Genomic DNA, 14,314 nt, shown 5'->3' with positions numbered 1-14,314 from the left:
AAAGATGCTACTAGAAAGCTACTTAGGCTCATCAATGAATTCACTAAAGTTGCAGGATACAAAATAAATACACAGAAATCTGTTGCACTTCTATGCACTAACAACGAAAGATCAAAAAGAGAAATAAACAATCCCATTTACCATCGCATCAAAAAGAATATCAAGGTATAAATCTACCTAGAGAGGCAAAAGATCTGTAACTCCAAAAACTGTAAGATGTTGATGAAAGAAACTGAAGATGACGCAAACAGATGGAAAGATATACCATGTTCTTGGAATGGAAGAATCAACATGATCAAAGTAAGTATATTACCCAAGGCAATCTACAGATTCAGTGCAATCCCTATCAAATTACCAATGGCATTTTTTACAGAACTAGAACAAAAAAGTTTTTAATTTGTATGGAAACACAAAAGACCCCGAATAGCCAAAGCAATCTTGAGAAAGAAAAACAGAGCTGGAGGAATCAGGCTCCCTGACTTCAGACTATACTACAAAGCTACAGTCATCAAAAGAGTATGGTACTGGCACAAAAATAGAAATATAGCTCAATGGAACAGGACAGAAAGCCCAGACATAAACCCATGCACCTATGGTTAATTAATCTCCAACAAAGGAGGCAATATTATACAATGGAGAAAAGACAGTCTCTTCAATAAATGGTGCTGGGAAAACTGGACAGCTACATGTAAGAAAATGAAATTAGAACATTCTTCAACACCATACACATACACAAAAATAAACTCAAAATGGATTAAAGACATAAATTTAAGACCAGATACTATAAAACGCTTAGAGGAAAATACAGGCAGAACAGTTTCTGACATAAATCGCAGCAATATCTTTTTTGATCTGTCTTATAGAGTAATGGAAATAAAAACAAAAATAAACAAATGGGACCTAATTAAACTCAAAAGCTTTTGCACAGTAAAGGAAACCATAAACAAAACAAAAAGAGAACCTACAGAATGGGAGAAAATATTTGCAAATGATGTGACTGACAAGGGATTAATCTCCAAAATTTAAAAACAGCTCATATGGCTCAATATCAAAAAAACAAACAACCCAATCAAAAAAATGAGAAGACCTAAATAGACCTTTCTCCAGTGAAGACATACAGATGGCCAAGAGACACATGAAGAGATGCTCAACATCACTAATTATTAGAGAAATGCAAATCAAAACTACAATGAGATATCACCTCACACCATTCAGAACGGCCATCATCAAAAAGTCTACCAACAATAAGTGCTGGAGAGGGTGTGGAGAAAAGGGAACCCTCCTACACTGTTGGTGGCAATTTACATTGGTATAGCCACTATGGAGGCCAGTATGGAGGTTCCTTAAAAAACTAAAAATAGAACTACCATATAATCCTACAATCCCACTCCTGGGCATATATCTGGAGAAAAACGTGGTTTGACAGGATACATGCACCCCAATGCTCATTGCAGCACTGTTTACAATAGCCAAGACATGGAAGCAACCTAAATGTCCATCAACAAATGAATGGATAAAGAAGATGTGGTACATATATACAATGGAATATTACTCAGCCATTAAAAAGAATGAAATAATGCCATTTGTAGCAGCATGGATGGACCTGGAGATTATCATACTAAGTGAAGTAAGTCAGACAGAAAAAGACAAATATCATATGATATTTATATGTGGAATCTAAAAAAAAGGATCAGATGAACTTATTTACAAGACAGAAACAGACTCACAGACTTAGAGAATGAACTTATGTTTACGGGTGTGGGGTGTTGGGGAGGGACAGATTGGCAGTTTGGGATTGACATGTACACTGCTGTATTTAAAACAGATAACCAACAAGGACCGACTGTATAGCACAGGGAACTCTGCTGAATACTCTGTAATAACTTAAACGGGAAAAGAATTTGAAAAAGAATAGATACATGTAAAATATACGTATGCAATATAACTGAATCACTTTGCTGTACACCTGAAACTAATACAACATTGTTGTTAATCAACTATACTCCAATATAAAATAAAAATTAAAAAAATAAAGTGTCTATAATTCATGTCTTTTACTTATTTAATTTGCCTAAGTGGCCAGGTTTCTATTATTATTATATTATATGTAATCTTGATTTTGTTTTATAGAGCTGTTTGAATTAAACATACCAAATGGAACACTGAATAATCTGAAGGGAGTAAAAGAAATACAGAGGATTTCACTGTATTCTGTGGTGCGTGAAAATGCACTGCTCTTACATAACATCTAACTGTGCCTGGGAGCTAAGAAAGAAGCAAGAGCTTTCTTTAGCACCACAATCACGCCAGGGTTCTCAACTGCATCATGCTCTCTGCTACTGGGCAAGAAACAGTCTTGACATGGATTCAGAAATCCACTTAGGGGTAATTTGTAATAACAAGATAATAATTGTTATCAATTACAATAATTTGTAATAACAAGAACAGTGGGTACCAAGTACCTACACATACCAGGAATTCAGTTTTTCTGATGCAGAACCAGAGGTTCAGAGAGATGAAGCAGTCTGCCCAAGGTCATACAAATAGCAAGCAAGTTCCTCAGGGCAAGGGCTGGTTCTTAGTTATCATCCTATCTGGAGAGCCTCAGATGTAGGATGCAATCACTGTTGGTGGGGTGCCTGTGTCTGACTTTTAATGGCAGAGGTTGTCTTATTTTGCTTAGTTTTTAAGTTGGTTTAGTTTTTAAGTTGGTTTAAGAAATTAGCACTTGTGTGCTCACTCTCCCTGTTGTGTTAGGATGGGGCAGTTCTTAAAATGAGAGGTTGATCCAGGAGACAGTTAAAATTACTTTTACTCTAAGTTACATTGACAACTTACAGGGTAATCATTTTTAAAGGATGTGGTACATTTATTTTTAAAATGATGACCTCCCTGAGAGAAACAACTATCTTTCTTGTGATAGATGCTTTATCAAATCCTTGTAAGTAACAAGAGGGGGGAAAAAAAAGACTGTGTTATATAACACAGCAAAATGGGAAGACTTCCTGGGTTTTTTTCCTCCTTCTATTAAAAACAAACAAAAACAACAAAAAACAAACACCTGCCTGGAGTCTGGAGTTAGGCCCAGTTGATTTTTTTTGGATTTCACCTTGGTGAATGCTTTCACCAAAGGTATATGACACTCATGGTTTCACCTTCTGAAATGAGACTTGACAGCTGTTCGACACCACAGAGCAACGTTATATAACAAGGCAGCTCAAGAGGCAAAAAAGAAAACCACATTGAAATGAGTTTGGTGAGTGGGTTGGTGGTTAGGCAGAGTACACTTTCACCAACATAGAAAATAGTCAATGGCAAGGCCACGTGAACAATTATCATTTTGTAAATGCTCCAGATTTTTCCTACAATAAATCTCTGAACTGGACATACTTACATATCACAGGCAGTGACCTTCTAAGTGAGCATTTGTGTGGGAAAGCACTGCTCCTGCCACAGAGTCTGAATTCTTTTAGGGATGTGCCCGGAAGTCAAGTATGACCCCTCCTTCTCTTTTTTATAATGCCACCCCACAGAAACAGTTTTTAAGAAACAAAGAGTAATTTCAATGGAAAGAGTCAAATCGTTTTGAGAGTCAAAGACTTTTGACCTTATTAGCAACTCTAAAAAAAATGTAATGCAATTCACTGTCCAACATGAGCTCTTCCTGAGCATAAATATTTTACTTTTTTTTAAACAGTGAGCCCAAGCTCGTTTTAATATCTTAGCTCCAGAGAAGGAAGCAGGCTTCTACTGTTTCACACGCCTCTTTAAAAAAAAAAAAAAGTATCTTTAAAACAGCGTGGGTACCAAGCTATGAGTCACAATTGGTCCCATAGTCAGTACTTTGTGGTTATACAAAATTTGCTCATGAAAGCCATGTGTTAAATTAAAATTGAGAAATTACTGGAAGACACAACCAAAAAAAATTAGAGAATGTGTTTGTTTATGCAAATCCTTGAACAGCTCTACCCTTTGCTTTTTATCAATATTGACAGAAAGCATGTACAATGAACTTAGCACTAAAATGGCATCCCTAATAGGTCAATCTGTTCCTGCTTAACATACCAGAGGGATATATTTTAAAATCTCAGCCATTTCTAAAAAGTTTGCAGTTTCCTGCTTAGGAACCTAAATGGCTATTTTTGAGTCCGAACATGCACATAACTTGATATTTGCAAAAGGATGTATTTGGGGCCATTTTCCTGATAAAAATCCTGTTAGACCAGGTTGTATATCATGCAAGAAGACACTGAGGACTAGTACCGCATGGACTGTTTAGGTCCATAAATGGAAGAGGTGGTTGAGACTGGATGCACACACTGAATGGTCTCAATTTCATTTTACATCAAAGATACTGGTTGAAAGATCAAGTCTTTAATAATATGTTTAGAGAGGGAAAAGAAAACTCTATTTGGTTTACCTGGAAATATTAGCAATCTTTACACAGCCCATACATTTTGGAATGTATCCTTTATCCTCAAATAATCGGAAGTTCATAAAAATCTTTTTCACTATGGAAAAAGCAGAGCATATTGGGGGCTGGGTATTTAGCACCTTTGTAAAATTAATGCTAGTGTTAAAAATCAGGATAAATTGCAAATTTGGAATGAAATGTCTTACTACAGAGCCTGGTGCATTCTATCTGCTGAATAAATGTTGAATAAATTAATAAAAGGAAGATCAGGGTTTCCAGCTTTATCATCTTTTGAAAACAGATACCCGCTAACATCAAAACTAATGCCATTTTGTCTACATTAACAATATTCATGTCTCAGGAACTTCATCATAAAGTTGTATAACTATTGGGAAGTTACTATAGAAATGCTAGTGCATCTACCCATGAAGTGTAACTGGATCTCCTTACGCACAACCTCACATTGTATGTTCTCTGAATTAGGTTGCAAAGGACTGAACTTCAAGGTCTTATATCATGCTACTAAATACAGGAAAGATCTACACACAGCTTGAATCAACACACACACACACATCTTGATGAAAAATATAGTTGGTAAAACACAGTAACACAATAATTAAGAACTACACACACACACACACACACACACACACACACACACACACACACACACACACACACAGAGTGAAAGAAAATACTCAAAAAGTGAAGAGAAGCTGCTAGTGTCAGCAGCATAACGGTCCCATGGTAGCCATCCTCCTTTCATCATGGTCAATTCATTAGCAGAGGAGAAAAGACAGAAACTATGGGAAATGCACACCATCTGCTCAATCCAGAGGCAACAGCACATGCCTCTTATAGCCAAAGCTTTTTACCAGAAACGGAAGGAGATAAGATCTAATCCTCTCACAAAATATCCCACGAAGGTAGTTAGACATATTTGCATCACAAATAAATATATAACACCCAAATCATTATTAGATGAGATCTTTTAAATATCAGTCAAGACTTTTACCACTCAGTATACACTGATCAAACAGAATACTAAATCAGCATCAGAGAAAATGGGGTTGGATTCTATCACCTTTATTAAGCTATTCCTTAAAAAAAATCTTGCTTAAAACATCTTCATTCCCTGAATAGCAAGAACATTTTAGTCCAGTCGTCCTAGTTTTAAAAAGACACACTTCAATATTGTATATTTCAAGAAATGTGCATTTCCTTTCTTATAACAAAAGGTTAAAAATAAATATTCTTACCTTGAAATTGTGAACCTTTTCATATTTTGGAATTTGCTCGTTTTCTTTCAGAGTTGCTCTTCTAACAAGTGATGTCAACTGCGAATAAGCAAAGAGTTTCAGAGGTTGCCAGATTGTCACAGACGACTTTTGAGAACCCAGTTTCATTCCCAAGGCTGCTATCAATAAATCTTGCTGACGGCCCTCTTGTTTTGATTTGTGAACTGTAGCTCTATTAGTTTTCCTACCCGACCAAGACTCTTTGGATGGCATTTTGGAATTCACAGGAAATAAAGAAAACCTATATTGATCTATGTCTGTCGATGAACTCTATTCAGCTAACAAATGAGCATTCTGCCAGCCAGCACAGAACCCTACCCTACAGAGAGCTGCAGAGAAACATCACGGAGAGGTGGAGGAGGATGATGAAGCACTTCTTAAAAAGAGGTCGACTAACCAGAAAAATTCTTCTTTCTTCCTTTTTTTTTTTTAAAGGGCTCTATATTTAAGCTTCTGAAAACTTAAGAGTCTGAACAGAAATAGAGTCGATGCTAACATACAAAACATTCAGCATTTCTCTATCCTTTTTAAAAAGCCATGCAATTTTGACAAATGACACATTTCTAAAAGCTTTTTTTTCTAGTCAATATATTAATGTCCATTCTAAATGAAAGATGCCTACATACTGCCTGCAGTCAGTTTCTAGCAACTGACACCCTGTGAAGCCCCTGGCAGAGGATGGGGGAGGGGAGGGATTTGACAAGGAAGTCTGGATTAGACTGGTCACCGTTAAGAAAGGAGATAACCAATGAAAATCAAGCAACAGTATTTAAGTACTGTATTCCTCAACTCACTGTCTGTTTCTCCCTCCTCTCATGTAAGATTTTCTTGCTGGCTCAAGGCAAAAAAAAAAAATATTAGTGGGAAGACAATGAACACTGAATGAGTCATGCATCATTACAAAATGGATTTTTTTTTTAACCTATTAAAAGTAAAGGAAAATTAACACATACAACAGTAGGTTTTAAAAAGAATGCTTTGAAAAGAGTGCACCACTGCCAGAAGGCTGATCTATAATCTACCTCTGTGCATATGGACTGAGGTTAGTTAACTAAAACCCCATTTTATTAAAGATGAGCAAAAGCTGGTAAGTATTTTGATGAAAAAGAAAAGGAGTTTAACTAGTTATCATTCTATTTTCATGGAGAGCAAGAAGCATGTACATAATGCTGCCAACACCCTGGGGTGGTCAGTTCTGACTTCCTACCGTGAGTAGTTTTGTTGTGGATCTATGCTTAAATAGGTCCAACCACTATTTTCATTCTTAGTCTCAACATTCTTCATTCAAAGAGCTTCAAGCCAGGTCACAGTGCAAGCCGGTTGGGAATAATTCCTCATGTTCACAGGTCCCAGATGTAGTGTAACTGTGCTTGTTGGACCTTAGGTGTTTGTTTGCTGATGTAGAAAGGCGGGTGCAGGGCAAGAGACTCAAATCCAGCTTCATTTAAGAGCAATACCTATACAATACTTTTTTACTAAGGTGCTATATAAGCTTAAGTTTTCTCATATTGGTTCCTTAAACACCTCCCATCTGTTTCCTCATGCTACAGTAATTAAGTTTAACCCCTTATGATTCTAAGGTTACACTGTATTTAAAGAATCTAAAACTCTATATTGAAATGAATTCAGTCTATTTGCGTAGATAATTGCAAAGATTTTATCTCAGATTTCATAATCTACAGGGGTTATGGGCCCAATGCAGATTCTCATTTAATCAGGGCATGAAGTGGTCCTTAAACCATGCTAGATATTGATGATACTGAATGACTGATTTTCTAAACACCCCCAAATATTTTGAGTATATAGTTCCAACTTTTAAAACGGTTTATTCTTTTAAAAACATTTCTAAGAAAATAGAAGGCAAAAGTTAATATATACATCTACAGATGTTTCATTTCCACAAATTTATATCCTAAAGTGATTAGTATGAGACAAAAAAAATTTTTTTTCCCAAGAAGAAATAGGATGGAAAGAACTTTCCTTGCCTAACCTAAATTACTCTTCAGCTTAGACTTAGTTTGTCACATGATGACTAAAAATATAAAGGCCAGCCAACTCTTTAGTCACATACAACCTAAAGTGAAGTTTATCTGATTCTCAGTGGGCCCAGAAAAAAACAGATTCTGAAGGCAAATTTAACAGTAATTTTTTTCTCCACAACATTTAACACTGAATGTTAAAGTGACTAAGTTAAAGAAAACAATCACCCATGTAACCCAACTAACTTTTTTTCCCTGAGTATTTCTGATCAAGGTCCTTTATTAGAGATCACCCCAGTCCTTCAGCTGTAGTAACTAAAATTCAACCAAAGCATAAAAATATTCATGGTAGATTTATCCAGAAAATTCATGGCTGAGTAAAAGTGAACATTTTGTCACTGAGAGGCCAGGTCTACTGCAGACTCTGCAGAGTCATACTGTCTTTCCTGAGTAATTTTTCTACCTAAGCAAGAAATACTGGAATAATTACAACTTGGGCAACAATCTAGGGCACTAAGGAGACAGGAAACAATGGTTTAGGATGAAAAACTTCTTAGCTCCCCTCAGGTGGCTGGGGGTTTGGTCACTATTACGCCTTCCATAACTGCAGCTGCATTTCTGCATTAATTTTGAGGAGCTCTCAAGTCAGAACTGCTAACTCTCGAATTCAGAACCAGTATCAAAGTTCTGACATTCCAGACAAATGTATACCACACTTCCTTATATTTTTTCTGGCCATATCTATCTACTTAGATAGATACAGCATCTATTAATTATGCCTATCGTTCATTGATTATTAGGCACTTATGCTCTAAGCACCCAGCTAATCACTTCACATACAGAATCCCGTTAATTCCACAGAAAAATGTCTGTGAGGCATATACTATCCTCATTTTACAGCTGGAAGAACTGAGGCCTACAGAAGTTAACTTCCCAAAATTGTACAGCTGTTACATTAGGTGGTGGATAGGAGTTAGGCTCTTAAACACTATGCTATATCCACTCAGATGAGAAAATGAGAGGAAACCATGCAGTCTGAGGGTAGTCTGATTCTATTCAAGGTGGTTTCTCTAGTTATCTTCTTTCATATTGAAGAGTAGCAATAGATAGTAAGACACAGTAAGCAATGAGTAACAATGGATGGTAAGAAAAAGTAACAGGCACTAAGATATCTAGATCTCAAGTTTACCACGCAGAACCTGCAGTAGGAAATGCAGCCCTCAGGCTCCATTCAGACACGCCCTCCTTCATGATGCCTTTGACCATTTGCGGCAATTAGACGTGACCTCATCCACCTGTGAACATCGGAGTCCTTCACTTGTTCATTGATTATGAGATGTATCACCTTCTACCTCATATCACAGTTGCCTGTGTAGCTGTTTATATAGAATTGGGTCTTATACATCTTAGTATAAAGCCTGAATCTAACACAGTAGCTTGTACCAATAAAGGTTCAATAAATAAAAATAAAACCAAATGAAGGCAGCTATTTTTATTGGGGGGCAGTGTGTTATAATAAAAAGTGAGATTTGAAATCACAGACACTGAAATCTGAATCCTGACCTTGGGAGATTTGTTTGTTGCCTTGGTTATTACCTCATTTACATACTACGGACAATAACGCTTATAGGTTACTACTGGGCAGTTTAGAGGGGATGATATGTAAAAGAGGAAAAGACAGTGGGCACTCAATAAATGATATTATTACAGGGCGCTGTATAGCTGCAGGTCACGCTGTGTAGTATAAGACATAGGCTCCTGTCCAAGGAGCTAGTAGACTAATCTGCTTTTGGTTTACACATACACACATGCCTAGAAATGCCTGCCCTTCCCTTTATATTATGGTCTCTACCAAATTCCCCCAATTCTAGTTCAGATCCTATCTTTTAAAAGGCCTAGAATGACACCTAATGTTAGCTGAGGGAGCAGGGTTGGGACAGGGTGAAAAGGAAAGATTATCAGCATAGGAAACCAGAAACAATGTGCAATACTTCATATCGTTGTTCTATTTCTTGGTCATATATCCTGAGATGTGTTGTATAATGGACATTTTATAGACGAAGAAACACTCACAGAATGAACTGCTCAAGGTCCCAGTCAGGAAGTGGAAATTCTGTGGTCTGAATCCCTGTCTTTTGTCCCCAAAGCCTGGCAGCTCTTTCTGCTACCTTGTAATGAGAGTAGGAGATAAACCCGAGGTGTTACAGATAGAGCCCCCTTGTGTTCTGGTTCTATAAAGGAGAAGAAAACGGCTTCAGTGGGTGGGGGTCTGAACTGGCAGGGTACATGTCCCACGAGGTCATTCTAGCTAGAAACACCAGCAGTATTTAGCTTTTTATTCTGACTGGGAATCTTTGGCCTGTCTTGGACCTGACTCTTGCCATCCTCCATACAGGTATCACTTCTGTATTGTTTGCCTGGATGAGGGTTAACTGGCCTGGAAAAAGAGATGGGGAAGGAGCAGATTCCACAACGCTCTCTGTTTCCACCTTCATCCATACCATCTGTAGTACAGAGAAGAGGACCGGGAAAATGATGGGGGGGGGAGGGGTGTCGTGTGAGGAATAAGGAAAAGAAGGGGGAAATAGGTGACCTTGGAAAGGAATGCATTTGCTGCTGTTCGAATAAAGAAGTTTCCACCACTGACCCTACTACCCTGTTGTCTGTCTAGTAATAATACTGGATTTGTGCTGAGTTAGCCTCTCATTTTCACCATGTGTAGCACAACAGGATCATGGGCACCAGGGCCAGACAAAATCTAAAATCACATCCTATTGGCTGTGGTGTGTCCTTGGTCAAGCTACTAATTTGTGTGTCTCCTTATGTGTAAAATGGATTAGAAGTACTTACATTACAGAATTATTAAGAATTAAATAAGTATTTTGCATTATTCCCAGCACAGAAAGTAATCAATAAATAGAAGTTTCCCCTCCTTCCCTTCCAAGACCCCATCTTTCCAAGATCAGCGTTAGTATAACATGTGACAGTGATACACATTAAAGGCCCAAGGCCACTGTCCTAAGCAATGTGAGCTTCAGGTCAAATTGTAACTAGGTGGTTTAGGGACACACCATAGGCATCACCGTTCTGCAATTTTTAGCTTCCCCTGTCCTGGTAACCTAAACCCCTGGGCTCAAACTCTGAGTAATCCCTGTCCTCTCCTCCTTCCTGCCTCAAACCCTGCTTACAGGGAAGGGTCTTATCTACTCACTTACACTAAGGTGCAAATGACTGATTACACTTCCTTCTCTATGAATAACTGGTTTTTAATATGGGACCAAGACTTAAGTCAAAAGAATAAATCTCCAATTATTGAATGTCAGGACACACTAATAGTAAGAGTGTTCTCTAACTGGAGGGACCTCAGGCAAACAGCCACCTCCTTTGTACCATCATGATGACATCACAGACTCATGATCTCAATGCCCCAGTTAACTAAGCTAAATCAACATTCCATCCAAAAAGCACCATAAAGGATTGTTATAGCTGGCATGGCCCTGAGGCTCCGGGAGAAGAAGAGTAGCTGGATTTACTTACTACTGGGTGATCTGAGTCACTGGTTCAGGTTTAGCAAATCCTGCAATTTCTATAAAATGCTAAAATTGAGATATAAACCCAGCTCTTCCACTATCAAAATTTGTAGATCCAAGCAAATTCAGCTCACTCTAGATACACAGATTATTCATACATTTGTCCCCTGAATTATCATTTGTAACCTAGTTTCTCACCATTAGAGCCAAAAGTAGAATATATTCAAGGTACTTAACAACAATATGTCAGTTTACATTTATTAACTGACAACTACATGGCACTATACTAGTAAATGCTATACATGTATGATGTAGTTTAGTTGTTAAAACAATAGGGCCAGTGTCACTTTATAGATAAAGAAACAAAAGCTCAGAGAGATTAAGGTCACCTAACTAATACGTGGTGAGAATAGGAGCTGAACCCAGGTCTACGTGACTTCAAATTCTGTGTCTTTCCTCTAGACTCTCCTGCCCCTCATATTACCTATAGTTAACATGCAATTTTGAAAGGCTATCATTTGAATAAGTTTCTGGATCATTTATATTCTAATACCTCTCTGATCACTAGCCAATTTAGTACTGCTTATATTTAATTTATAGCATCTTCCAGATTAATCACCTCCTCAAAATTTTCAAATGCATTTTAAGTCAAACATTAGAGATTTCTATACAGAACTCTATAAATTCCTTAAGTTAACATTGGGATAAATAACTTTTTATGTTGCAAAGGAAACTCTTAAATCCGGCCAGGGCTCTAAATTTTTATGCTCCTGGCATCAGTCACATCATAATTCCTAACTCAGTCTTCATTACATAGCTGCCCTAGCCTTAACGTAACGTCTCTCTAAACAGGTAACAATAAGGCACATCAATGCATTCACTTCAGTGTATAATAAATTTAAATTACTCTATATTAACACTCACGCTACCAAACTCTGTACACTCTAACATGTTCCCTGACTTACATGCAATAACTATAAACAGAAAACATTTGAAAACACAATGCGAACAAAAAAGCACAGCCCCGCATTCCTTACCCTTTCAAGAAACAAAAGAAACGATCAACTTCTCCGAGCAACAGTTTGAGGAAGTGTTATGCACATCAGACCCAGAGAGGAGGGGGCAGAGTGGCACACAGCCCAGTTACCAAGCCTGGTTCTGACAGATACCAACGAAGTCACTGAACTTTTTGTAAGTCCCAGCTGGACTAAATGAACTCCATGGTCTTCTTTATATTTTTAACAGAAATTCAAAACAAACAAGGAAGGTTCACACTCATTTAGCACATAGGGATGTGAAGATGTGAGTGTGTCTAAGTAGGAGAGGCCAGCTTGGCTAGGAGTGAGTCCCTTCAAGGTAGCTCTGGCTAATTTACTACAGGCTTTTGTGTGGTACTCAGTTTTGCAGGCTCAGAAACTTAATTTGTCAGCAAGGAGATCATGTCTATTTCTCAAGGGGAGAGAATGACATTATAATACCAAGCTCATGAAACTGACAAGTAAAAGCAGAATGATGGCTGTCTAGTTTACACTAAGATATGAGATATAATTACCATAAAGTGGGTGACCAACATGCCCTTTTTGGGGCAGCATATCTACACTGGAAACAAAAAATAATTAGGAAGCAGATGAGAATGGAATCAGACAAGTGGAGTGTGTTAGATGAACTGAATATTTAACGCATAGAATTAAGATATCCTTTGAGTCCTCTACAATTAGGATGGCCCTGCCACAGGACTAGAATGCTCCGTGCCCATTTAGTGAGAGGCACCTTCATTTTCAGTCAGTGCTTAGATGGGCATAAGCAGCTCTGAGCTCTTTGAGTCTCCTTTTTCCAGGTGTCTCTTTATGATGATTTTGCATATCTCTGTCCAAATATCTCAGGTGGTGATCTTAAAGTTAACTCATAGGACACAGTCTTATTTTTTCATTTACAAGTTCTTAATGGATACTAGATTGTAGCCCTGGTGTACTGATAACAATTTATATAATAAGTGCTTTGGGAAGATAAAATAAAATAAATGGCAGATGTTTTCCTGCCCTGAATCATCTAACAAGTTAATATATACATGTAATTATATATAAAATTACATAATAAGAGTAAAGTATTCTAGTCTAACACACTCCAGTATTTGGCCATTCGCAGTGATGGTTGTATGATCATGATCATAACATTCTTTCTCAGCTCTTCCGAATGAAAAGCTGAAACTGGCCCCCACAGGAACTTTTTCTCAATTTTCCCCCCTAAGTGAAGTTGAGGGCTAATTAGGGAAATATGTCATTACCTTTTGGTTTTTGTTTTACCCAAAATTTTGATACCTATTACTTGCACGACTTAAAGAAACACTTACTGTTCTGTAACAATAGAGGAGATGAGATTAAAGAAGCTCTAACACTATATCAACAATTAGAGACTTTAAATCCAGTGCAAAACTCTGGGATCATAGATGTTTTCACTTGTTCGGAGAGCTTTTCACTGTAATATACATATGTATGTATATGTATACACATATGCATATATATACATATTGAAAAGCAGCTTCAGACTGACATTAGGAGTATTTTCAGATTTTAAACTGCCACTAGAGGTTATTTCAAGTTATTGCAGTTCAGTGAACATTTCACAATCACCAATTTAACAAAAGCAAGCCAGTGAATCAGAATAAAAGCCAGGCACTATATTTTCAGTTTTCTCATTCTACCACTGACTTCAACTGATTAGGATAAGATGAAGTCTGTGTGATGTGGTTATTTTAAAAAGGACCTGTTACCGAATTTCTTAAAACTTAAGTTATAAAAGCTATTTCCTATATGTGTAATTTGACTAGAATATTCCAAATGTAATTTATTTTAAGGCTCAATAAAGATAAACGTGGGCTCATGGTATAAAGTGTATTTGTGAAGTTCAACCATACTTTTGAAAGCCTATTTTTAATATTTGAAAATGGCAACGTGGGCTCACAGTATAAAGTGTACTTGTGAAGTTCAAACATACTTTTGAAAGCCTATTTTTAATGTTTGAAAATGGCAATAGTGGCCTGAAGGTAACAGATTTAACTTTGATAAATAATTTCCCTGAGAAGAAGTATAAGCA

At 37.2% G+C, this 14,314-nt stretch overlaps 1 protein-coding gene across 5 annotated transcripts in view; it reads right to left on the bottom strand.

Moving 5' to 3' along the window:
• Positions 1–14,314, bottom strand: part of CHN1 (chimerin 1) — a 177,062-nt gene that overhangs the window by 45,737 nt on the left and 117,011 nt on the right. For all 5 annotated transcript variants that reach the window (XM_027127799.1, XM_027127789.1, XM_027127821.1 and 2 more), the window contains one exon: positions 5,674–5,751. In XM_027127799.1, the coding sequence (XP_026983600.1) occupies positions 5,674–5,751 (78 nt within the window). The remainder of the gene's footprint in view (positions 1–5,673; positions 5,752–14,314) is intronic.

This window comes from Aethalodelphis obliquidens, unplaced genomic scaffold (genome assembly GCF_003676395.1).
Source record: "Aethalodelphis obliquidens isolate GAN/ISIS:26980383/991018 unplaced genomic scaffold, ASM367639v1 scaffold2, whole genome shotgun sequence".
NCBI lineage: Eukaryota > Metazoa > Chordata > Mammalia > Artiodactyla > Delphinidae > Aethalodelphis > Aethalodelphis obliquidens.
This window is presented reverse-complemented; position numbering and strand designations above follow the sequence as displayed.